This window comes from Pleurodeles waltl, chromosome 2_1 (assembly GCF_031143425.1).
Source record: "Pleurodeles waltl isolate 20211129_DDA chromosome 2_1, aPleWal1.hap1.20221129, whole genome shotgun sequence".
Lineage (NCBI taxonomy): Eukaryota > Metazoa > Chordata > Amphibia > Caudata > Salamandridae > Pleurodeles > Pleurodeles waltl.
The window spans coordinates 459,490,326-459,516,372 of record NC_090438.1 but is presented as its reverse complement, the minus strand read 5'-3'; the positions used below and the strand labels follow the sequence as shown (position 1 = coordinate 459,516,372).

At 43.4% G+C, this 26,047-nt stretch overlaps 1 protein-coding gene across 2 annotated transcripts in view; it reads right to left on the bottom strand.

The window, feature by feature from the left end:
• CENPI (centromere protein I) overlaps positions 1-26,047 on the bottom strand; it is a 368,658-nt gene that overhangs the window by 72,289 nt on the left and 270,322 nt on the right. For both annotated transcript variants that reach the window (XM_069213362.1, XM_069213368.1), the window contains exon 17: positions 6,104-6,228. In XM_069213362.1, the coding sequence (XP_069069463.1) occupies positions 6,104-6,228 (125 nt within the window). The remainder of the gene's footprint in view (positions 1-6,103; positions 6,229-26,047) is intronic.

Below are 26,047 nucleotides of genomic sequence, written 5' to 3'. Positions count from 1 at the left end.
CGGATGCCACAGGAGACCAGGGGCCTCTGATCTCCACCTCTCCCAAAAGGCCGCCCCATCCCAGAAGTGATGCATCTGTTACTACTGTGAGATCAGGTTGGAGAAGGGAGAGGAGTCTGCCTCGGACCCAATCGCAGTATACTAACCACCACTGCAGGTCTTTTGCAGTTCCCTCCGAGATCTGAACCATGTCGGTGAGATTCCCCTGATGCTGTGCCCACTGGAACTTCAGGTCCCACTGCAGAGCCCTCATATGCCATCTGGCATGTTTGACTAACAGGATGCAGTAGGCCATGAGGCACAGCAGCCTTTAGAGTCTGTCTCACCGAAATCCAAGATCGAGGCCAAAACATCAGTATCATTACCTGAATATCCTGGACTTGCTGTCGGGAGGATAAGCCCAAAACTGCACTCTGTCCAGAACAGCCCGATGAAAGGGAGCTTCTGAGAAGGAGTCAGGTGTGACTTTGGCACGTTTATAGTGAACCCCAGGGAATGCAGGCGGTACGCTGTAGTCTGAAGGTGGGTGACAAGAGCCTGGGGTGTAGGAGCCTTCGACAGCCGGTCGACGAGGTAAGTGAAGACTGAAATCCCTAACCTTCTCAGATGAGCTGCTACCACCGCCATCACTTTTGTGGATACCTGAGGGTCACTGGTGAGACCGAAGGGGAGCACAGTAAACTGAAAGTGCTTGTGACCCACCCTCAACCACAAATAACGCCTGTGGGCAGGCATGATGGGGATGTGAAAATACGCGCCGTGCAAGTCCAGCGCTACCATCTGGCCTCCTTGGTCTAGGGCAAACAAGACCTGAGCAAGAGTGAGTATCGTGAATTTCTCTTTTTTGAGGAAGAGATTGACGTCCTGTAAATCCAAAATAGGGTGAAGACCCCCGTGCTTTTTGGGAATCAGAAAGTAGCGGTAATAACAACCACTGCCTACTTCTGACATTGGGACCCTTCCTATGGCTCCCTTGGCCAAGAGAGCCACCATTTCCTCATGGAGCAAGACTAACTGATCCACCGTCAGCCATTCTTTTAATGGAGGTATAGAGGGAGGGAAAAACTGAAAAGGGAGAGAATAGCCCTTCTGCATGATCTGCAAGACTTATTTGTCCGAAGTTGTGGACTGCCAGTGAGGGAGATGAAATTGAATCCTCCCTCCAACTGGGCATTAGTGGTCTTGCAGAATCACACTAGGATGACTTGGGTGCTGTGGAGGGGGGGGGGTAGGGGTGGCTAGGTGGTGGCTGACCTCTGGATAGACCCCCCTGGACCTAAAGGTACCACAACTTCGTCCTCTTACTGGATGTTGAGTTGATGGAGGATGGTGGCTGATTTGTGGGTGGCGTGGTATCACAGCCCTTCCAAATCCTCGAAAGGCAGACTTCTGGTGAGCAGGCGCCAAGGGGCCAAGTATCTGGCTGTGGCCTGAGAGCCCTTGAACCGCTCAAGCGCTGAGTCTGCCTTTTCTCCAAATAGGCGGGAGCCATCGAAGGGCATGTCCATAAGGTTTGCCTGGACATCCCCCGAAAAGCCAAACATACAGAGCCAGGCGTAGCGACGAATGGCCACCGTTGAAGAAATCACCCTACCCAGCGAGTCAGTCATGTCCAAACCACACCATATTGTAAACTTTGCTGCATCTCTCCCAGCATTAACAGCTTGTCAGACAGTGTCCCACACGCCCTCTGGGACCTGGGGCAGCCCCGGTGCCACTGTAAAGTATGGGGGAAATGTCCCAATAGGCAGGAGGTGTTTACAGACCTCAATGCCAGGCTGGAGGAAGAAAATATAATAGTCGCTTGGATTCCCTAACCTGGGAAGCAGAAGGGAAGGCACCATGGGAAGTGGGAGCCTGGACCACCAAGCTCTCCGAGGTGGGGTGTTGGGTGAGGAAACTAGAATCATTAGGACCTAGTCTATGGCAGCGGACAATTGTCCTATTTACAGGAGCTTGCGTGCTGGGTTTCGACCGCTTCCCCAGCAGGACATCAGTGAGGGCTTCGTTAAAGGGTAACATTGGTTCCGATGTGGAAACCCCAGCTGAAGCACCTCAGTTAGGAGGTTAGTCCTGACTGGCGCCCTAGGCAAATCTAGGTCCAAGACCTCAGCTGCCCTATGCACTACGATTGCATATGACGTTCCCTCCTCTGTAGTCACAGTAGGAGGTGAGAGCATGCCAGTATCTGGTGAAGTATCCAGTCCACTGGCTTCCCCTAGTTCCTCATACCAGTCCATGTGCTCCAAACAATATTGTAAATGGTCACGGGACCCTTCCCATTCCTCACCTGTTCCTGGCTGATCAAAATAAGCCTCAGGCACTGATCTGGCCCCGTTGAAGTCTGAATCGGGGACATATGCAGTCGTTCTGGCTCTGGATCATCTGGAATGAGGATGGGGCTCGCACCCCCGGTGGGTGATGGTGGAGCGTTGATGTCAGGAACGATGCCGGAGGAGGCAGACTGTGTGCACTCAGCTTTGTCCTGGATCCGGTATTGGATCGATGAGTCCCCAATGGCACGGAGGCCAAAGCCGCAGGGTGGAATCGGATGGAGCCCCTACTGACCCCTAGGGCCTGAGGGCGGACCAGTGGGGACGGCCCACTCAGATACGAGGCGCATGGTGTTGTAAAACTCCTTGAGTTGAGCGGGGGTTGTCTGGCTCTCGGAAAGGGGGGGTTTGCTGAAGTTGGCCCTGGCATCGGTTCTGCGGATCCGTGCCTGGAACATCGACATTCCTGAGATGTCTCATTGGCCGACAGGCATGACAAAGTCCACTTGGATGACAACAACTTTTTGTACCTCTTCACCCGATTGCCCAGAGGACCTCGAGTGTGACGAAGAGGACTTAGGGCTCCTGGAGAGGTCCCGCAACCTCCTCCTCGATCAGGACCATGACCTCGCACCAACCAAAGTCGACTGCCGGGCCACCATGAGCTTCAGAGACCACTCTCTCAAAGTTTTTGGGCAATGGCGCAGTAGTCAGAACATGACTTCTAGTGGTGGTGTCTGTCGAGGCACCAGAGACATACCTGATGGAGGCTCAGTCACTAACATGGCGCGATGGCATGCACCACACGGCTTGAACTCCATCTTCCTCAATGTCATCCCCGCACAGACTGCAAAAAGCATTGACAAAAAGGTTGAAAAAAGGCCTGCCAAAAAAAAAAAAAAAGGCACAGGGTAGCTCGAATTCAGACCTTCGCTTAACCGGCGCCGAAGGAAAACAACTGATGTACGCACGCCGGGGTTGTGCCTTCATAGGTGACCGTGACGTCAAAGACAACTTCAACGACGCCAGGCGGATCCGAACGACTCCACCCAATGGCTCGCACAGGGTACTGCTCAGCAAACAATTCCGGATTCCAAGCTGACGCCAGGAAATTCTAAGGTAAGGAATCTGCAGCTAGAAGTCTCTATCAGATACAGAGTTTTAGGATACTTGGGGATGTAGAGTTTCGCTAACGGTCTCATATTACCTTTGGGTTCATCAACACGCAGGCACTGCAAACCTTAGATCATAACCAAACTTGACTGTGATTGAGTCATGACTCCATCCCCGGCAATTTGTTTGTGGCAGCCCTTACAGGGTTTAAAACCTGCTGTTTTGGGAGGCGACATGTCCCTTTCACAAACAGTTTTGGCCTTTCCACACAAACAATTTTGTGATCTAGGTAAGGGCTTAAAAGAGACCAGAGGTAGCCCTGGATCAGAGTATTGTGGTGTGAAGAGGAAGGAACAAATGTCAGTGCGCTGGAGTTTTGCCTATATGGGCACCGAGCGTCATTTTGGAAATCGAACAGCATCAATGTGGTGCTGCTGTGTCTCCTATCGGCAAGCAGAGGTACAGCTGAAAATTTTCAGATTCAGACTGATGCCTGGAAAATATTCACAAGGTGAGGAATCTGCAGCTAGAAGTCTCTATTAAAAGAGTACAGATTCTCAGCACAGAACGAGGAAAGTGTGTTTATAATTATCCTTAGCTTTTTAGTGTTTTCCTCTTCCTACTCCCAGAAATTAACACTTTAAACCTGACTTGCTACTATTACGCTGACAACGCCCAGACTATCCTTAAGCTGGAATCAGCCCTGGGCATATCCGGTCTTAAATGCCTAAAGACAATAAGGACTTGGAAGCTACAGAATCACCTTAACCTCAACCTCTCAAAAACAGGGATTGTCATTTAAAGAGCATGGAAAAAAATATATAACACCCATCACAGCCTAGCCTAAGGAAATTTGACTATTTCCAACCATATCTACACAAGTTAAAAACTATAGTAGGATCATGGACTCCAACTTCTCACAACCACATGTTAATCATGTGAACAAAATCAATTTTTAACCATAAAAAATCTTCAAAGAATGTTCCCTTATTTGGTACTCCTAGGGTCAAGCATTCAGAGCTCGAGAGCTGCCCTGCCTTCTATATATTAATGGGCTTTTATTGGGCTCGCAATACCTCTGTTAAATTAAAAAAACAGAATGCAGTAGCAAGACAAGGGCTACACTTAGGTGAATGTGGCCAAGGTTCAGCCGTGGCTGACTATGGCTAGAAGTATTGTGTCCCTCCCTCCCCACCCCACCTGGCAATCCACCAAACGAGGCCTGTGACCATGGCAGTCTTCTATACTGCTGGAGGCTCTAGAAGTGGAGGGCTGAAACAAACTGCTCCGTCAAATTGGCGTTCGAAGACTTACTCCCTGGCCTCAGGTCCACAGCCTTTTGCCATGGCAGACTCTCTGCATGTTACAACCAATATTCACAGTCCGAGAGTGGCTGAGCCACTGACCCTGGCTAATGCTGCGTGGCAGCCCAAACACAATTTGGTGGGGTACATTGTTTGTCACATGAAGACGTAGCTCCTTGCCACTATTTTGCAGATGTTGGTGATGGTGTGACAGTGTCTAAAGTAAAAATAAATCGACTTTATTTTTAAAGAACTAATTTCCACCTCAAGGGTCTCTGAACAGTAGATAGGGGACCTGTGACAGGATTTTCAAATGATATTGCAAACCTGGTACCTTTATGCATTTTACATGTGCGGTACACAGTACTTCTGGAACCCATAACACGAAGCCAGCCATGTCCGGACACTCAGAAAAAGGCAACACTTGAGATTACACCCTCGGAAAAGAAACTTTTGACTTTCGAGAAAAGCCTTTGATCGCCTTAAAAACGTTTGACTTCGAGTTTATCCACTGGGACAAGAACAGTCTAGAGTACCCTAAAAGAGAAGCATTAACTGTGCCATGGAGCTGAAGACTACTACACGAGAACAGCGGTAAGTGCTTGAATCAGATGCAGGGAGCTCCAACATCCCACAAGGTCAAACCTGACCACTGCAAAACGGAGCAGAGTAATGCTGCAGCATTACTAACCAGAAGGCAACGATCTACACAGCAGTATCAGAAGAGGCATCTGAGCTATAACCTGTGAAAATGAACAAATATTTTAAATAATGTGTATAGATATATTTTGTGATATTGGAAAATTAACATTTATATGCCAGAACAACAAAACTGCAATATCAAAAAAATTGTTCCATCAAAATGAATTCGAAGAAATTGCCTGTTCAAAACAAAGAAGTAAAATGTAAAAAAAAAAAAACGATTTGAAACAATCACCTTATGACAAATGAAATTTGAGGTGGAGAGTTGTTTACATAGTGTTTCACATGCCTGACAAGGCCCTTAGCAGCAATAGCAAGTTAGTAGTGCCCTACGCTGTTTATTGGGCTTGACTGGAAGACGTCGATTGCCGGGTTGCCTATGTGAAAAGTGTTTTGGCGTCACGTTTGATTATCAAAGTGGTGCGCTTATTCCGGAATCTATCAATGTACTAAAGCACGCATAAGAGAGAATAGGCATGAGAGACAGGACATGGAGTGTTCCTTGTTAAAGACAGAACAAAGGGAAATAAATGAGAATCTGGTTTTCCTATTGTCTTTGCCCTTACTCTGCTAGGTGTGTAAGGGGATTTGGCTGCTCGAGCAAGGCTTGAAACGGAAGAGTGAGATTAAAGAGTAAAGATTACGTCTTCAACTTTGTTCCTTCTCTAAATGACTAAGTGAATGTTGACCCATTTTATAAGGCACTCGTACCTGTACATGATGTAACAGAGTTGATTAAGGCTGACACAGTCCATGCTCAACAGAGCTGGGTAGAAGACACCGGCAGGAGGCAGCACTACCAAAGGTAAGGCAAACTTCAGAAACATATCACACACCTAGGGGACAGAGGATATGTCAAGATTACCTGTAAAAACTTCTCACACAGAAAACGTGGTAGCCGAAAGAACAAACATTTCATGCAGCTGAAATAACTGAGCTTACTGCCCACACACTGGGAGCCTGAAAGAGAGTGCAAATGTGCAATGGAATTTTCTAGTAGTTCACAAACCCACTGTTCACTTCTAATGAGGCTACCAATGAACAAAACTATTACTAGTACTGTACCCAGAGATTATCAACAAATATTAAAATACGGTACAGGTGTACTCACTGGGGGACAGTGGTTGTGTTCAGCTTCGGACACTGAGAAAACTTACTTGAAGAACAAGATACTTACCTTCAGTAACACCTTATCTGATAGATACTAACCCTAGATTCCTTACCATAGAATATTCCCCCGGCATCGGGCTGGATCCAGAGAATCTTGAACTGTACCTCAGTGTGTCGGCGTTTAATGTGATGCGTCCGCAGTGCCTAAATAGGCGCCACCCCGGCATGCTGACATCAGTTTCTTTCGTGACACATTCTGCGCTTGGAGACAGTCACGTCAGAACCGTTGTGACCAGTGTGCTGAAGCTAAGGAGGCCCTTCCGGAGAGAGAAGTACATTTCATAGAACTGAGAGGCGGGGAGGGTCGGTAGGGAATCTGATATCAGAGTCTACCAGAAAAGTTGTTAGTAAAGATTATTAACTTGTTCTTCTGCAGTGAGAATTACATTCCTTACCTTGGAATAGATACCAGAGCAATAACCTCACCAGAGGCGGGATAGCAAAATGACTTTAGGTAAGACTGAGTGGGTAAAGTGCCACTCTACATGGACCTTACAGGCCAGGCTGTAGTGCTTTTTGAAGGTATGGAGCAACACTCTTAAAGCCTGAAAAATGTTAAGAGGCACCCCATGTTCTTATGCAGTAGTCGCAGATTTGGCTCTGGTGGTGTGAGCCATCAAGCCTCGTGGAGGCTGCTTGTTTACCAGTGCATAACAGAGCTTAATGTTGTGCACAATCCATTGATATATGAGCCTCTTCTGCATAACCCTGCCCTTCGCTGCTCTGTTGAATCCAATAAAGAGTTGAGCGTTGTTTCGGTGTTCCTTGGTACGATCAATATAAAAACTAAGAGCCCTCTTTGGAACCAAACAATGGAGCCTCTCATATGCTATGGAGGGATGAGGCAGAGCAAGTAACATCGGAAGAGTGACTTTCTGACCAACATGAAATAGAGTGATCATTTTGGGCAGAAAGAAGGCACGTGTTCGGCAAACCAGTTTTACCTAGTAGAAGGTGGAATACGGTGGGTAAACTGAGGGCTTAAAACTCTTTCACCCTCTGGGCTGATGTAATGGCCACAGAGAATACAGCCTTATGAGTCAGAAGCCTGAGAGAACAGCTATGCTCAACTTCAAAGAGTGAAAACATCAGAAAGGTCAAAACCAAATTCAAGCCCCACTGGCGCATAATGAAGGGAAAAGGTGGAAACATGTTACAAACCTTTCAAGAAACGAGCCACAACTGGTGATTTAAAATAGAGCCGGCTGATCCAACAACCATAAAAATGACGATCTAGCCAACTAATACACTTTAACAGTGCCCAGAGAAAGTCCTTGCTGGGCCAGAGATAAAACTAACAGTCAAACCTCAGATAGTTTGGCATGAAGTGGGTCTACATGCTTGCCTGAACACCAGCCCACAAACTTGTCCCAACAGCAGATGTATAAACTTTTCATCAAGGGACACCTGGCTAAGAGAATAACAACCACCTTGGGAAGAAGATCAAAAACACTCAACTGTCACTACTCAGTCTCAAAGCATAAAATGAAGCGTGCACAAGTTGGGACGCAGAACCCATCCCGGATGCTACAATATGCAGTTCTCCAGAAGAGGCAGTCTGAACGGAGGGCAGATTCTCATGCCCAAGAGTTTGGGATACCATATTCTTTGTGCACAGTCTACAGCCACTAGGATAACTTGGGTTCTGTCAGTCCTGATCTTTTGAGGACCAGAGACAAGAGACTTACAGGAGACCCGAATTCCACTCCAAGCTTAATGTATCTCTGAGAGAGAGACACTTTTGAAACTCCAACGCATAAAAGTGCTGACATTGCGCTTTCTCGTGCGTGGCAAATAGATTGATCCAAGGTTCTCTCCATTTACGGAAAGAACCTTGCTCAACCTCTGGGTGTAGATGTCATTTGTTGTCCGCAAGGCCTCAACGGCTGAGTTTGTCTACATTGGCATTAAGAGATCCCATCAGGTGTTGCCTTATCAGGAAGATGGCTTTAAGTTACTTTCCAGCACAAGTTATAGTTTCTTCAGATAATTAGAACTATAAGTAGAACTATAGCTGCTGAATTTCTATGGTTTTGTGTCAACCTAACTATAACATCCCTCTAACCTTTGTTTTTTTAGTTTTTCAGTGAATTTCTAGGTTTTTTTAAAATATTTGTGTCAGGTTGCAGCAAGCCCATCAGGGCTTTGCTTTTTCCCAGGATCCAAGGAGGATCTGCGTCCCTAACTAGAAAACTACTGAATGGATTTACACCAAATAACAAAAAGGGCTTTTTCTGGTGTAATTCTGTCAGTGGTTTCAGCACTACCGCTGTTCAAAATCCCTATAGAAAAATGAATGGGGAAAACGTGCTTTGGGGCACTTTTTCTCAGCCCCCACTTGACGGATCACTCCGGAACTTTCCAGACAGCAGCTCATGTGAGCATGAACGTTTTTTGGAAAATTGTGTGAAGATTCATCAAACGGCACCAAAGTTATTACCAAAACAAAGACACTTTTTCTATAGAAACTAGGTCCTAACTATAACTACCTAATGCCTACTGCCACTAGGTTATAATTACACACACACACACACACATATATATATATACACACACACACACACACCAGTTACTTACCTGTAACTTCAGTTCTCCAGTATTGGTATCTTTCATAGATTCACAGGCTTGAATCATTCCCAGTCGTCGAAGTGGGAGTCCCACAGTACCATAACATAGCTGTATGTATCATTACCATAGGCCCTAATGACAATGAACATTCACTTTAATAACTTATCTATGTCTTTAAAAAAAAAATTTTTAAAAGGACCAACCTTGAATAATGACCAGTCAGATGACAGCACCGTCTAGAACACTTCCAAAAGAGGCTGCATCCCTCAAATTTTCAAGCACAAGTGTAATAACTTTACAGGCGCTACAGAGGGAGCCTCTCAGCGTAGGAGGGTGGGTCACATTTGAATCTATAAAAGATACCAATACTAGAAAACTATAGTTACAGGTAAGATACTCATTTTCTTCTTGCTTGAACCAGAATAGCAAGCAGTTTTTAGGAGTGTGACTTTGAAGAAATATATATATATATATATATATATATACACACACACACACACACACACACACACACACACACACATATATACATACACACACACATATATATATATATATATATGCAAAAAGAAAAGCAGGTATATAGATTAAAATAAAATGACAGTGAAACATACTTAGATAGTAATATAAAAGCCTCAGGAGTAGAGGAGTATAGGCCCGCTTTATTGGCACAGATAAAATAGCACTGCCTGTCCCACTGCTGCATCACCACAATGTGCCGATTCTAGGCAGTAATTCTGCTTGAATGTGTGGGCGCGCTTACCAGTGGCAGCAAGGCAAATCTTCTCTAATGATACTCCTGCAAACAAAGCAGTCAAACTGGACACTGCCCTAGTTGTCTCTCTGGCCTTGGCTGTAAACAATTTACCAACCTTTGAACGGCAGAACTGGATGGCAGCAGAAATCCATCTTGCAATAGTAGATTTTGTGACTGAAGCACCTTGTTGAGTGTGACCACATGAGACTAAAGTTTGTCAGTCTTACGTATTTGCAGAGTACAATGCAAATAGAATTTGAGGCACCATTTGACATCCATGGAATGAAGAGACTGCTCAGCCGGAGGAGATGGTTTTGGAGAAAAAGTGTGCAGTATGATGGGCTCATTAAGATGGAATTGAGATAGCACCTTGGGTATAAATTTAGGGTTTGTCCTTAGGAGCACATAATAGTCAGTGAAGTGCAGGAACGGTTCCTGCCTCATGAAAGCCTGTATTTCACCGACTCTCCTAGTGAAGGTGAGAGCTAGCAATAGCATCACCTACCATGTAAGGAACTTTAGGTCTGCTTTCGGAATGGCTTTGAATGGTGGTTTCATTAGCTGGGAGAGAACTATATTGAGATGCCATTCTGGAGGAGGCACCTGGACTGGAGGGAAAGCGCTGAATAATCCTTTCATGAATTGTTTAATTATTCTCGTTGCGCAAAGAGAATGAGAGGAACACCTGTATCTCGAGATAGCTGCGAGGTGAACCTTGACAGACGCATGCACTAATCCTGGTTTAGCGAGTGATAGGAGATACAGCAGAATCTGTTCAGGTGGGTGATGCTTTCAAGGGGTGCAGGTTACATTGGTGACACCAAACACAGAATTGCTTCCATTTTAATCTGTATGTCTTCTTTGTGGATTCAGCTCTTTCTTTAGACAGTCTATCCTTACAGTACTGGGTAATGTCCAGGTCCTTGAATTCAGGAGCCATGCACACAAGTGGAGAGAGGCTGGTTCAGGTTTCAGGATCTGGCCCTGGTTCATGGTCAACAATGCTGGCATCGCTGGGAGGTGGATGGGGTTGCATTCCGACAACAGAAGCAGCTCTGTAAACCAGTGCTGCCTGGGCCAACTGGGAGCAATTATGATCAGGCGATCATGCTCTCTCCTCACTTTCCTGAGAACCTTTGGTATTAGAGGGAAGGGGTGGAAGCGTATGCATAAATCCCTGACCATCTCATCAAAAGGGCATTCCCCACGACCCTGGGAGTGGATAACTACTGGTGTAGAACTGGCATTTGTTGTTCTTGTCTGTTGCGAAGAGATCCAGTGCTGGTGTGTCCCAGTGTGCAAGTATCCTGTTTATCTGTGTTTGGTAAAGTTTCCAGTCATGCCAACAGTCTTTTGCCCTGCTGAGCATGTCCACAATAATGTGTCCAGAATCAACAACACGTCTGGCTCTCTGTGATATTGCGTAAGTTGTTAGCCAATTCCACACATCCTGGGCCTCTTGGGAGAGCGTTAATGATCATGTCCCTCCTTGTTTGTTTACGGAACGCATGCTGGTTATATTGCCTGCACGTACCAGCACAGAGCCACACGCTGTTCTTGGAAGAAAAGCCTGAAGAGAGAAATATGTCTGAATTCCAGTCTGTTGATATGCTATGTTTTCTGCTGCGCAGACAACTTTGTCCCTGAATTTGCAAGTCTTGCAGGGGACCACCCCAGCCTTATAGTGAGGCATCTGTGGTTATGACGCACTCTGGGATATGAGGCAGAAACGTAAGGCCTTGAGACAAATGAGAAGTTTGGGACCACCACACTAGAGTCTCTTTCATGGTTGGAGTGATAGTCACAATATAGTCGAATGATCCTTCTGTATGGTTCCACTGCTTCTGCAATTCTACTTGCAATGGTCTCATCTTTAATCGTTCGACAGGTACTAGACTGATTGCAGAATACTTCATGCCCAGCATCGACTCGTACAGGTGAGTTGAAGCAGACTCTTTTTGACAGCTTGACTGCTAGAGCTCTTATTCTGAGTGGTCTGTCCTGAGATAAATTCGCCTTGGTGTTGATCGTATCCGGAAGCGAACCTAGGAATATTATAGTTTGGTTTGGAAATGGACAGTGAGATGCAGTTTGTGAAATAGGTTGAGACAGGCTTGAATGGCTTTGGACGCCTGATACTTTGTTAGGGCTTTTAGCAGCCAGTAGTCCATGTAGGGAAACACTTGGCAACCTTGGGTTCGGAGAGCAGCTGCTACTGGTGCCAGGCACTTGGTGAATATGTGAGGGGACGATTTGAGTCTGAATGGAAGGACTTTGAATTGGTAATAGATACAAGCTATGGTGAAGCAAAGATATTTCCTGTGTTTGAGATCTATGGGGATGTGGAAATATGCATCCAGCAAGTCAAGAGTCGTCATGAAGTCTCCACTGCTGAGGAGATGCTGGATATTGGAGAGGGTGATCATCCAAAATGACTGCTTGTGTAAGAATTTGTTCAGCTTACTTAATGTCAGGATCGGCCTCCATTCCCCTGTTTTCTTTTGTATTAGCAAGAATCGGGAGTAGAAGTCTATGCCATTTTGTGAAAACAGAACTCTCTAAATTGCTCCATTTGCAAGCATGGGGAGGGCTTCCTTTCTCAGTAAGTGAAGATGAGGGAGGTGTGTTCCCCTTGGAGGGTTGTTAGGTGGTCTCTGCACAAATTCTAAGGCATGACCATAGGTGACCACCAGGTCTAATACCCACTTGTCCATAATTATCTCTCTCCATTGTGGTAGACAGTTGGAGATCTTCGCACCCAAAAGAATGGGATGTGGTATCTGTAGCCGGTTCCCAACAGAGGTCACTGTTTGCAACCTTTGTCTCTACCCTGGGAGGTCTGCTTCTGGCTGGGGCCTTCTTTGTTATAGGCCGCTGCAGGAGGCTGGCGGTAATGCTGCTGGTAACCTGGCCTGTAATGAGTTTGAAACGGCTGAAGCTGCTGAGGACGTTGATATGATCCTCTACAGGTGGAAAACCCCTTTCACGAACCTCCTGAAAGGGCAGTTTCTTATACTGCAAGATGCCAAGGGACCTAGCTGTATCGGTGTCCGTCTTTACTGTTATAAGCGCATCATCAGTATGCTTTGCAAAAGGCGTCTCACCATCGTAGGCAATATCTAAAACCTCAGACTAGACCTCTGGCCTGAAAGATGTTGATTTTAGCCACCTTTGGTGTCTGAGGACTGCTGCTCCAGCTAGTTGATGAAAGTCTGTTGATGCAATGTCCAGCATGCAATCTATTACCTCAGACGAGGTGCATTCTTCTTGTAGGATCTTTGCTGCTTCCTCTTTCTTGTCATCAGGAATAAGGTCTATGAGGTTGCCGATGCCAGACCACATCTGCCTATTGTAGGGGCCAGGGATGGCCAGCGAGTTTGCTGCTTGTACTACGATGGCAGACATGAGGGAAAAACTCTTGCCCGCATTTTCCAGACGTCTGCCCACCCTGTCTGGTGAAGTAGAAATGGGAGAAGAAAGGTTCTTGGAGCGGCGTTGAGCTGTTTACGATATTACTGAGTCTGGTCCTTAACATCATACAGGAAACCTGCTTGAAGGAATTTGAGAGGTTAAATCTTGCCACGGCTCTGTTCATTAAGTTATAAAAAAAAAAAAAACGATGTCCTCTAGGGGAGAGTCTGATGTGTGGCAGTGGAGGTGATGGTGTGATAGTTAGGTAGTTAACCTACTCATCTTGTGCAGGAGCATGTTCCTGTATCTCACCTTCCTCTCTTTAGTCCTCCGAGGAAGAGGGGTCCTCTCTCGATGGCACCGCCATGCGTGCTCCGGTCATTAACCTAGTGGTTACAGGTGGGAGTATATTTTGAGGGATAGATGGGACCGCTGATTGAGGTGGTAGGGGTTGGTGCTCCGTTGGTGGCTCAGGAAACCTCCTCCTATAATCCTGCAACATAGCTAGCAGATCTTGGACCAATGAAATAGGTAAGTTGCATTTCTTCCTGTGGTTGTTGAGGTTGGTAATAGTGTTCGAAATGCCTTCTTGGTGGAGGAGCATAGTATTGTTGGTAATAGAGCTCATCTTCTTCCTAAAGATCATCATCCTCTTGGCATTTACCCATTAACTGGGATGGACTGTGCGAGTCCCAAAGGGCCCATTATCATCTGACTCCTCCATGTCCAGTAGATGAGATGGAGGAAAAGGTGACACTTTACTGGGGGGACATTATTGCTGGAGTCAATGTCTTTTTATCCACTTTAACGAATATTGTCGGCGGTCCCGTCGACGATGCAGTCATCAGCACCAATGGATGTTGTTTCCCAGTCCCTGATGTCTGTTTCGGTGTTGCCATCAACGGTGCCGTCGTTGACTGTAATCTCTTCATTGACAAAGGGTGAATTCTCATCCACAATATGGGAGTGTCAACTGGTGTCATAGTTGTCCCAGTTGACAATGGTTTTGTGGATAAGATGGTGCTCCCCATCGTGAACAAGACTACAGTCGATGGTTTTGAAGTAGTCTTTGAAGATTCTCTAGACTTCAGAGATAGGGCGGTGGGCTGAGAGGAGGTCTTCCCTGTGGAGAGAAGTCTTTTCTCCTTCATGACAGTATCTTTATGGTGTGTTTTTAAGGCCTTTCTACTCTCCTCAGACGTCCCATTATCAGAGGATCTTACCCTTTTTCATGACCTCTCGGCGGTTTCACTTTCCTCATCAGAAGTAGTAACTTTCTGGGTTATGGACTTCTGTAGCCACAGAAGTAGCCTCCCCTCTCTACCCTTAAGAGTCTTTTAGTAGAAGGTTCTATATTTCCCACAGGACTTGCAAGAGCTCAAGAGTCCTTTTTTAGAAGTATCAGACATAGTTACGCAAATTCTTGGTCTGAAATAAGGAAAAACTGAGCAGAGCTCAGGGAGACTCCCTTCACACGACGTGCAGTAGAAAATCTGAGGGATGGAGCCTCTCTTGGGAGTGTTCTAGAGGGTGCTGTCACCAGATTGATCATAGTTCAAGTTTGGTCCTTTTTTTTTTTTTTAAAAGGACATAGATAAGTTTATAAAATGACTGCTCATTGCCATAAGGGCTTATGGTAATTATACATACTGCTACGTTATGGTACTGTGGGACTCCCACTTTGACAACGGGGAAAGAGTCAAGCATGTGAATTTATGAAAGATCCAATACTGGAGATTACATACACACATATATATATATATATATATATATATATATACACACACACACATATACATACACACACAAATATGCGCGCACACATTTTTTTCTTTTGAGCTATGTTAAAATACTTGCTATGGATTTTCGCCAGATCACAAAAAGCATACAGAAGGCAGTGGCTTCTGTCTTCATGTTACCTTGTGCTTTCATTAGGTGCTCTTTTGAAATGGAAATACATTTTGTGGGTCTCCCTATAACACCGCCCTGTTTCCCCTCCACCACTTAACTTCTTTGTATAAACTTGCCAGGATCAAATTTCTTACAGAATGATCAAGCAGGGAGACCAACGTTAGCTATGGCAAATAATGATTTTAAATGACTAACTTACTCAACCATAACTATTGAATAATCAACACAATGTGTAATAGTCAATGCAAATATACCAGAGCCCCCTACCCCATCACAGGCAGTTACAAAGCAGTATAACAGTTCTTTTAAGAAGAAAATGCAATACTTGGAGGATTTTGTTGAGTGAGGGTAGTCCTCAAGATCCGTGCTTATTTCAGCACATTTGGTAAATCTAGTAACTCATATGTTTTTTTTTTCTTTGCACACCATTCTCAATTTGTTCTAATATGGATTCAAATTCAATATTGTTTGTAGTCATTGAGAGCAGTCAAAGTTTTCTGTGTATCTCCCTTCACCCTCCCATCAGAAGCACCAGTACTGACTGGCTTGGTATTCAGAGGAAGAGCTGAAATTAGAGTATTGGTGGAATGTGAATTTATCTTCATGAAGTTACAGCAGGTGACAGACGGCGCACCAGCTCTCTTGAACAATTCAATCTTTAGTAAACAGTCTCAGATATACAATACCTTGAAAGAAAGTTAGTCAGTTTACACTGGTTGCTTCTGGAGGGCTTTAAGGCTGGACTATGGAACCAAAAGTAGTCCTGGCAAAAATGATCAAATCAGCCTTGCCCCCTTTGTCTCCTCATATCTTTTTCCATCCATCTATTCTCTCTCTCTCTCTCCTCTCTTTTCTTTTCTCCCTCTGATAGCTTTCTATCTTCCCTCCTTCTCTCTCTCAAAGTCTCCCTCTTTTTGTTGCAATTAACCTCTGGAGTTGGGGGGAGTTACAGACACCCAGGAGCAGCCCTGTGCTTTTAAAACCAGCTGTTTGGGAAAATGCCTGGGTGAATGAAGGGCCTGTCCAGCCCTGCTTTTGGTGGATCATTACAGAGTATGGTGTGCAAGCCTTATGCATGGCAAAAAAAGTTGTAAAAGGAGTCCTAACCACATTGATCTAGTCACAAGTAACCTAAATTTAGGGGGTGAAAGTGAGAGAGAGTGTATCTGTTATTAATACATTTGTGTCAAAAATTATTTTATATCTTGTCTTTTTGAAAGATAGCACCTTTTGTCAAAATCTTTGCTGCCATCATGGACTCAGAAAAAAGGCAGGAGAAACTAGCATTTTTAGCACACGGAAAGCAAGCTTTCCCAGATTCAATAAGTTAGGTTTATATAACTGTTGAATATTTGCCCTTCCAGCAGAGTGACCCGAGAATTTTGCCTTCTTATACTGAACCTATTTTTGTTGGTAGCAGCACTTTATGCCTGCTAACCAGTGATAAAGTGAGTGTACTCACCCTTCAAAACCCGGAAGATTGTGTATACTTCCTGGTTGGCACATTTAATTTATCCATAAGTCCCTAATAAATGGAACTACATGATCCCATGGCTAGTAAATTAAGTACTACTACTGGGCTGCAGCATTCACTGCGCCACCCACTAATGTAGCGCTGTAAACATGTCTCTGGCCTGCCACTGCAATCTGTAGTGCAGTTTAGAACTACTATTTCGACCTGGCAAAAATAAACCTTTTGCCAGACCCAAAACGTGTCTTTTAGTACACATAAGTCACCCCTAAGGTGGGTCACAAAGGCTCATAGGGTAGGGTGCATGGTATTTCAAAAGTAGGACATGTATATTTAATGTTTCACAGGTCCTGGTAGTGAAACATCTCCAAAAGGCATTTTCCTCCATGCACTAACACAGAATTATCCTATTACTAAATACGGTTTGGGAGAAGAAAGAAATATATGTCAAATACTCCTTTAAATCGTTATTTAAAATCCCACAATGGTAAAGTCAGATTTTAATTTACCATTTCGAAATGACACTTTTAGAAAGATGCCATTTTCCTGCATATACCTTAACCTGTCTTGCCAGTGTCCAGGTTTTAAATTACCCTTGCTAGCTCCCTGGAGTGAGATGTGTATTTGTCCCAGACAGTGCACAAAGGGTCTCGTGTGGATATTCCTGAAAGTATGGCTTGGGAGGAGCTATGCACCTATCAAAATTAACCTTCAAAGGGTCCTGCCCCCGGCACACACAGAAGAGCGTAACACCAGCCTGGGAAAAAACTGACCAGAACCAGTTAAAGAGGCAGACAATGGATTGTCTTCTACCCACCCCCTCATTACACCCACAGGCTGCCACTAGGCATTAAAAGTGTCATCCAAAGAACCTGGAATCAGAACATCATAGACTCTGTAAGACTCGGAAGAAAAACAGCATGCGGTCGGAAGCCTGGGGCTGCTTGCCTTGATCCCAGGAGTGGCTCCAAGGGTCAGTCAGTTGCCCTTCTGTGTGAACTACAGGGACACAAGTTTCCAGAGTTCTTTCCTCCTTCCTATCTCACCAAACTAAACTGGGCCTGACCTGGTCCCATCTGCTGGCCTCTGTGGAGTTGATTTCGGACCCCCACACGCTCTCCTCAAGGTAGGCCCAGAGTGCGTTTCACTCTGCCTAACTAACGGTTTCACCAGATCTGATGCATATTGATGAAGAGCGTGCAGCTCCCAATGGAGAGCTCACCGGATCTAATGCTAAGGGGTGAAGAGCCATGGCACGCAGCCTCCACACAAAAGCTTACCTGGTCCGATTCAGAGTTCTGCAGAGTAGTACCACACAGTCTCCGCATCAAAGTTAGAGAGCAAAACATCCAGTAAGACAATCCTGGCGCTGTATCAGGTTCGCACTATATCACAGTTAGCCTGAACGTATGACTTTGTGCGGTCCCTGGGTGAGGAGATACCTGCAACTGGAGCTACGTATTTCTTGGTGCTTTTTTTACCAAACAATTTAAGAAATCATCTCTTGCTCTACTTAGTAGATTTTTGTTATTCTGGTGTCATTTTTATTTACTAAAATTTACTCCATTTTTGTAAATTGATTTGGAATTTTTCTTGGGTTGGGTTTTCACTTTAATGCTGGTTGAGTACTACATAAATACTTTACACATTTGCTCCAAGTTAAAGTCCGACTGCTTGCTTGTCATGCACTGGTATATTTAGGGACTTTCGCAGTTCACCCTGACAAGGATTGAGATTTGAGGTGGGTTCTTTCCCTCCCCCACCTAATACTCCAATTTCTTACAATGATGTTTATGAAACCAACAAAGGAAAACATAAAACATTTGCTAATTACTACACTACGCTCTACAGCCCATGCCAACGGTTCACTAATTTGAAATGTAAGCTACTGCAATGCCTCTCATCTCAAACGCGGGGAGAGCTGGATGATAAGATCACTCATAGAGAAGTTAATACAGCAACCTTTGCAAAAGCAAGAATGGCACACCTGTTGAACGTTATAAAAGCACTGAAAACAGTGATATGCATTTTGATGCAACATATTGGCAGCCTTTTCAATAAGGAAGAAGTTTCAGCTTTATTTGCCTCTCTCATGACTAAAATAAAATACTGTCATTAAATAAAAGCAATAAGATGTATCCAAGACCTTTGGAAATAAGCTAAATAAAGTCAGCACAAAAAGAGCTTCACCCAACTCAGAGGTTCATCTTTAATTGTAACATTGCGAAAAATATTGGAAAGTTCCTTTTCTGTATCAATCCTATCACTCTGATCACAACCTTGGTTGATGCAGAGAAGTATTTAAACCTGGTCTGTTGGTCTTATTTATGGGCTGTCATGAAATGCATGGGAGTTGAAGGACTTACCTGGGCAATTCAGGTGCTGCATAAACGATCCTTGGACCTTTCCAATCAGATCTAATAAATAATGAACTAAAAGCTGCTCATGCCAAGACTGCCTACAATACTATGGTCAACGCGCATTGAACAAATCACCATTAGAAGCTTCTTCTGAAAGCACAGTTCTAAGTGACCACTTCATTTCGTAAGATTAAGTGATTAGAACCAAACAGAAAATACATGAGACAATTTGATTACAGGGATCGGACCTGTAGAGCTTTTTGGGGGATATACAGTTAATCACCAAAACAGGTTTCAAGTTGGACAACAACAACTCAAGACAGTGTTCCAACTCGAATTGTGGTAGTTTCACAGTATTGATTTATTTAGATTTATTTTAGCACAACATTCACCAGAAACATCTTGGTGCTAGAAACATTAAGCATCAGGGACTGCCGAAAAACAGAGATAGAGGTAGAGGTAGAACGAGAGAACTGTTTAGAAGAAAGCCTGGGTCAAGCAAGGCATAGTCAGTTATTTTGACTGAGATGGTCAGGGACAGCATTCCACAGGTTGAGGGCATCCACTCAAAACATTCCTCTGCCGCACTAAACTTTGTTATATAGCTGAACCACCAACAGGTTTTGTGAGCCAGAACTAAAGGTACATGCATAATAAGGTCCTAGAGAAACGTAGGACAACGACAGTATAACGCTCCTGTGTAAGGCAATGTGCCTCAAACTGAATTTGCTGTTAAGCCAATTTACTGTTCGTCTTGCTTGTCACAATTCCAGAGACCACATATATGACCAACAGCCTTGACTTGCAACGGCTGGAGTTTCCTCAAGAGGGTCTCTTGTAGGGCAAGATATATGGTCTTAACGGACAGGCCAAATTAAAGAGCAGATAATTGGAGCATGATGTTCCCGGGGAATAAAAAATAGAATTATTTATTAGTGAAGCATAGGAGCAAGAAAAGTGAGGCTCTAGAAAACTCAAGTTGTGGTCAAACCAGGCCATCAGATTTTTTTTTTTTTTTTAGCTTTGGCAGCTGGAAAGATCCCCTCTAGAGGCAGGCCAGAATCGGTCTCTTTTTATTGATTGTTCCCCTCCCAGCACCAGATCTCAGTTTTACTGATGTTTATCTTCAGAAAGTTCTCGAACTCTCATGTTTTTAATACTGACACGCATTTGCAAGGTTAGCTGATGCCATCCCCGAGGGCAGAGGTCGGACCGCAGCATCATTTGTCGGTCATTGGCTTATGAGAGGGCTCTGAAACTAAAGCTTTAATGAAGCTCTCCCAGAGACTGAGCATAAATGTTAACATGAAAGTCGATCCTTGAGGGGCCTCACAGTCTATTGAAACATTTGCTGGCTGTCAACAGGAGACTGAGACTGCCTGTGTCTTCGTTTAAGGCATGATTGAAACCACAAGATTCTTTGACGTTTTAAGACAATTCTGGTCTTCACCTAGTCTCCTCCAAAACATCCAACCTAATGTAGCAAGTGACATGCAAATTTAATTTTGCCCATTGTGATTTTCAGTTTGTTTAATAAACAAATGCCAACATTCAAACTCCTTTTGTAAATTAGTGCACCACATGAATCAGCATTGTGTAATGCAGTAATAACTTGAAGTAAACATTTACTTAAGGAGTTTAATCGTTAATCTTTGACTTCAACTAACAGGAATTATGGCCCACTCCTCTTACAAAACAGTCTGAACTCTGAGGTTCGAGGCCATTTGTTAATGCACAACTGTGTTTAAGGCATGCCACAGCATCTTTTTGAGGCTGAGGACTGGACTTTGATTCGACTATTCCAAAATTCTGGTACTCTTCTTCAGGTATTTAGTCACAGATTTACAAGTTTGTTTTGGCTCATTGTGCTATTGCAGGACATATTTTTGGGTAAGCTTTAGTTGCTGGATAGATATCAAATAATTTTCCTCTGTACATTATTGGTTAAGAAAGGAATTCACAGTGGGCAAAGAGTGAGGTGCCCTAGTCATATGGCTGCAAAGCCTGACTGTTGGAAAGTGGATTAAAAATAGGGGCTGGTAGGTACCCACCACTGGTGTTAAGGCCATAATCGCAACACAAGGTCCAGTCAAGATATCAATAAATGAATCCCTTGCTAAACCCTTGGTAGCTGGCACCGAGCAGGCAGGCTTAACTTAGGAGACAGGTGTGTAAAGCATTTTAAAAAAACAATACAATAAATATGACAAACAATAGAAAATCCAACACCAATTTATACAAATAGAAAATAGTTTTATGAATAAAATGACACTAAAACGACAAAAATCCAATGTAGGGAACCAGAGAAAATAATTTTTAAACCTTAGAAGTAAAACTAGCATGGAGAAGCAAATTCCGCTCAACTGGTTAAAAAGTTTGTGCTTGACTGGGTCAAGAGTTTCTGGCACCTGGGATGCAACACTTTTACACTTACTTGCAGTAGTGTTTCTTGAAGTAGAAACACCAATCCAAGATTCCAGAACAATAGTTTGACACTGGGACTACAATTCCCATAATACACCTGGCTAAATCCTTAAATGTTCACTAAACACTGTCCAGCTGGGCTCTGGCAGAAGCTGATTCAAGGTGACTCTTGGTAGTTCCTTTATACCCGTCGCTTACAGGGAGTTGTAAGAACTGCCGTCAACGAGTGTCTTAAATAATTACTTTATTCACTTTAGGATTCATCGCAGAAGGGAGACAGGGCTGTTGCTCAGTCCGCTCCAATAACCGTCTCTTCACACACCGTTCTCAAATGCCTCAATGCTCGTACAGAATTCCCAGAACGAGGAAATCGAGAACGGTGAGCATTCTCTACTACCGACACTACATATCTTCTCTCTTTACAGTAAAAACAATATGAGAATAAACAATATATATATTCCCAAAAATAAAACAGTTGCCTATAAATAAACAGTAAAACATTACTATAAATAATAGTTTTTTTCTTTGGTTTTACAATAAAAAGTTGAACATCCCAAAACGCGTATCTATAGAACATTACTATGAATAATAGTCTTTTAACTTCTTTGGTTTTACAATTCTCCTGCCAAATCTACTCCACCTTCCACTCCTACAGCAGATTTCCTCCAAGCCACTAGAGTCTCTGGAACTGTTAGGGGACCTCAGGTCATTTGATGGAAGATGGCGATCATCAGAGCTCCCTGAATCCACTCTATGTTGACATTGATGAACACGTTCTTCTCTTCCCTCATTCTTCTCTTCTAACCATTCTTTCCACATATGACTCTTCGGAATACTAATCTCCGTTCCCGAGACAACTCTGGTACTCTTACACAGTGCCACACTTTACCATCATTGAGTCGCGCTGAATTATTGTACACAGCAATTACTCTCATGGGGGAAGAAAATTTACTTTGTCCTTTAATAGTGTGTTTATTGCTCTCGACTCTCACAACATCTCCAACACACAACTTAACCTCTTTGCACTTGTGTATGTCATCATAATACTTCTTATATTTATCCTGAGCTTTCTCAATATTTGTCTTCACTTCCTCCGGACTCCATTCTACTCTTTTTGCAGCTTTGAGCCAACCAACATTATCTTTTGACATGGGAGTTCTACCCCTCATGAGTTCAAACGGACTAGCATTAGTACTGTTACATGCAGTAATCCTAAAAGCCCACAGGGTTTTCCATAACTGTTTTCCAAACTAAATTATTGCAATTAGACCACTGAATCATTCCTTTAAGTACACGGTTAAACCTTTCTACAGAACCATTACCTGCAGGATGGTAAATTGAAGTAGTATGATGTTTTATTCCATTCCTTCCCACATAATCTTGGAAAGCAGAAGACGTGAATTCTGTCCCATTGTCCGACACAATACATTTTGGTAAACCCTCTATTACAAAAATGTTATCCATAAATTTGATGATACTGCTTACATAAGCCTTCCTTACAATTCCTACCTCTGGCCACTTGGAAAAGTGATCTACAAGTACTAACAAGAAAGTCTGCTCTTCACCTTCACCAACTGGTCCCATGACATCAATACCTACTCTTTCCCATGACATGTTGGGAGAAGGAATGGGATGTAAACGCGGTTTCAACATCACATGCGTTTTATCTGCATTTTCACAAACCTGGCAATCTCTCACCAAACTTTCTACTTCCTTATCTATTCCCGGCCACCAGTACCACTGTTTCACTCTATTCTTAGTTTTACCGATGCCTAGATGGCCTTTGTGGCAAATCTCAAGAATTTTCCCTCTTAAGGTAAAGGGAGGTATTACCTTTCCATTCCTAATAAATAGACCTTCTTCCATAGATAATTCGTCCCTTAGTTCCCAAAAAGGTAGCAAATTTGTATTAATCATTTTCTTTAACGGCCACCCTTTAGTAATCATGACACTCAATTCTTTCATTACCTCATCCAAATTCTGCTCTGTATTCCATTCATCTCGCATGATACCTTTGCATATACCTTCCTCCACAATAGCCACCCACATGTCTTCTTTACCATCTTCATCGGTATTCTGAAACTCTTCAATATCGTTGGATGGCAAGGGCATGCGGCTTAAGAAGTCTGCAACCGTATTCTTCACTCCAGGTAAGTATTGTACCACATAATTGTAATCAAACAAACGCACAGACATTCTGGCAAGCCTAGGAGAAGCTTTATACAACCCCTTCGTGGTTAAAACCTTCCCCAGAGGTTTGTGGTCACATCTTAATATGACTGTAGTACCCCACACATACTGTCTAAAATGTTCCATTGCCCATACACATGCAAGTGCCTCACGCTCAACTGAATACTTCTCCTCAGTAGTAGTTAATGAACGTGAGGAAAAAGCAATAGTATCTTCATACCCCTCCTTATTAATTTGAGTGAGAACTGCTCCTATTCCCTTGCAACTAGCATCAGCTGTAATAACACATCTAAGACTTGAATCAAAGCCTTGCAATGGTGGAGCTTTGCAGATATCATTTTTCAACATGCCAAAAGCATTTTGGCACGCATCTGTCCACAAAAACTTGCTTTAAGCAATTGCATTAAATCATACGTTTTCGTAGAAAAGTTATTAACAAATTTGGAATAGAATTCCACTAAACCCACTAAACCCAGAAAAGCACGGACTTCATCCTTATTGACCTCTTGCTTATTGCAGACAATAACTCTTCCTTTGGTTTAATTCCCTGAGCAGATACAACATGCCCCAAGTAATTGACATGGTCAAAAGCGAATTTGCATTTACTAAATTCTGCAGTCAGGCCCTTTTCATCCAACGTATTCAATACTTTTAATAAAGTTTGGTCATGATCATCCCTTGACCTACCCATCACCAGGATATCGTCTTGGAAGACCATCGTATTATCTATTCCTGCAAGGATTGAGTACATTAACCTTTGAAACATGGCTGCTGCTGACGCCAAGCCAAATGGTACTGGCCGAAACCTGTAACACCCAAAGGGTGTAATGAAAGCAGTCAAGTCCCTACTACTGGGATGTAACCGTACCTGATGATAGGCCGCTTTTAAATCAATAGTAGAAAACCATTTCATTCCTCTAGTGCGTGATAACATTTCACTAATATGCGGTAAGGGGAATTGATCAACTAGTATATTCTTATTAAGATCTCTCAAGTCGATGCATAATCGTAAACCCCCATTGGCTTTCTTCACCACGACTAATGGGGCCACCCACTCAGAAGATTCAATGGGTTCTATAATTTTCTCTTCTTGTAGTTTATCCAATTGCAATTTAACATCTTCCTTTAGGGGAATTGGAATATTTCTTACTTTATGCACCTGTGGCACAGCATCTTTTTCTTAATGAATAAGGTGCATAAAGCCTTTCATTTTTTCCAATCTTCCCCGTAAATACTTTAGAGAATCTCTGCAGAACCAGTGGACTAATTCCTGACCCTTTTTCTATGGACAATACAGGTTCAGGATTATTGGGATACAATATTATGCCCAATTTCCTTTGATCAATCCATCCCAAAACGGAAGGACCAGTGACTGCAATATACAATTTTCCGGTCAATTGCCAAATTGTAGCCTAACAATTCGATAATTTCACCAGTAAATGTCTTGATTGTTATGTCCGGAGAGCATAACTCTTCACCCACAATATGCTTGAGACTCCTTTCCCACACGTTTTGATTAATAATAGTATATGGAGACCCTGAATCTACTACAATGCGCATAGTCACACCGCCCAGCATAATCTCACAGCTTGGTTTTTTCATCCTATTTTTCTCTTCTTGTTTCGTGCAAAGAATAGTATCTTCGTCAGAAGAATTTACACACAAAATACACATGTTCAAATCATCATCCTCTGAAGAGTTTGTGTCTTCTAGATCCAGGATTTTGCTACCTCCACTCTTTCTCTGACACACTTTTTGGAAATGACCTACAATTCCACATTTTAAACATTTCTGTTTCTTTGCCGGACACAATTTATCATTCGCCAAGAGGTCATAACTGCCACATCTATAACACTTCTTTTTGTCATTCGAATTATAATTATTCGGTTCTATTCCTATTCTCCTTGTGCTTCTCTTTTTAGAATCTTTATTGTGTTTTTTTTCTTTCACTCTTGCAATTATGGTCTCCTCTCCTTTATTTTCATTTAAAACTTATTTCGCACACCTTCCCGTCAATTCTACCCTTTTTACAATATCAATGACTTCCTGCAAAGAGCTTTCTCCTTTGGCCCACAGATTGTCTTGAATGTTCGAGTTTGACGATTGCATAACAATCTGGTCACGAAAAAGCTCATCATGTAAATCACCGAATCTGCAATTAATTGCTAAATTCTTTAAGGCAGATACGTAATCCTCTACTGGTTCCTCCTTTCCTTGTTTCCGATGAAAAAACTTATAGCGATCCACAGCTATGCAAACTCTAGGTCTGTAATAGTTATCTAAGTCTTCAAGTGCATTCTTATACAGGTCGCCATCGCCCGCTTGCCTAGGTTTCTTATTAATGTTTTTAAAGATTTTCAGACCACCTGGTCCTAAACAATGCAAAAGGATCC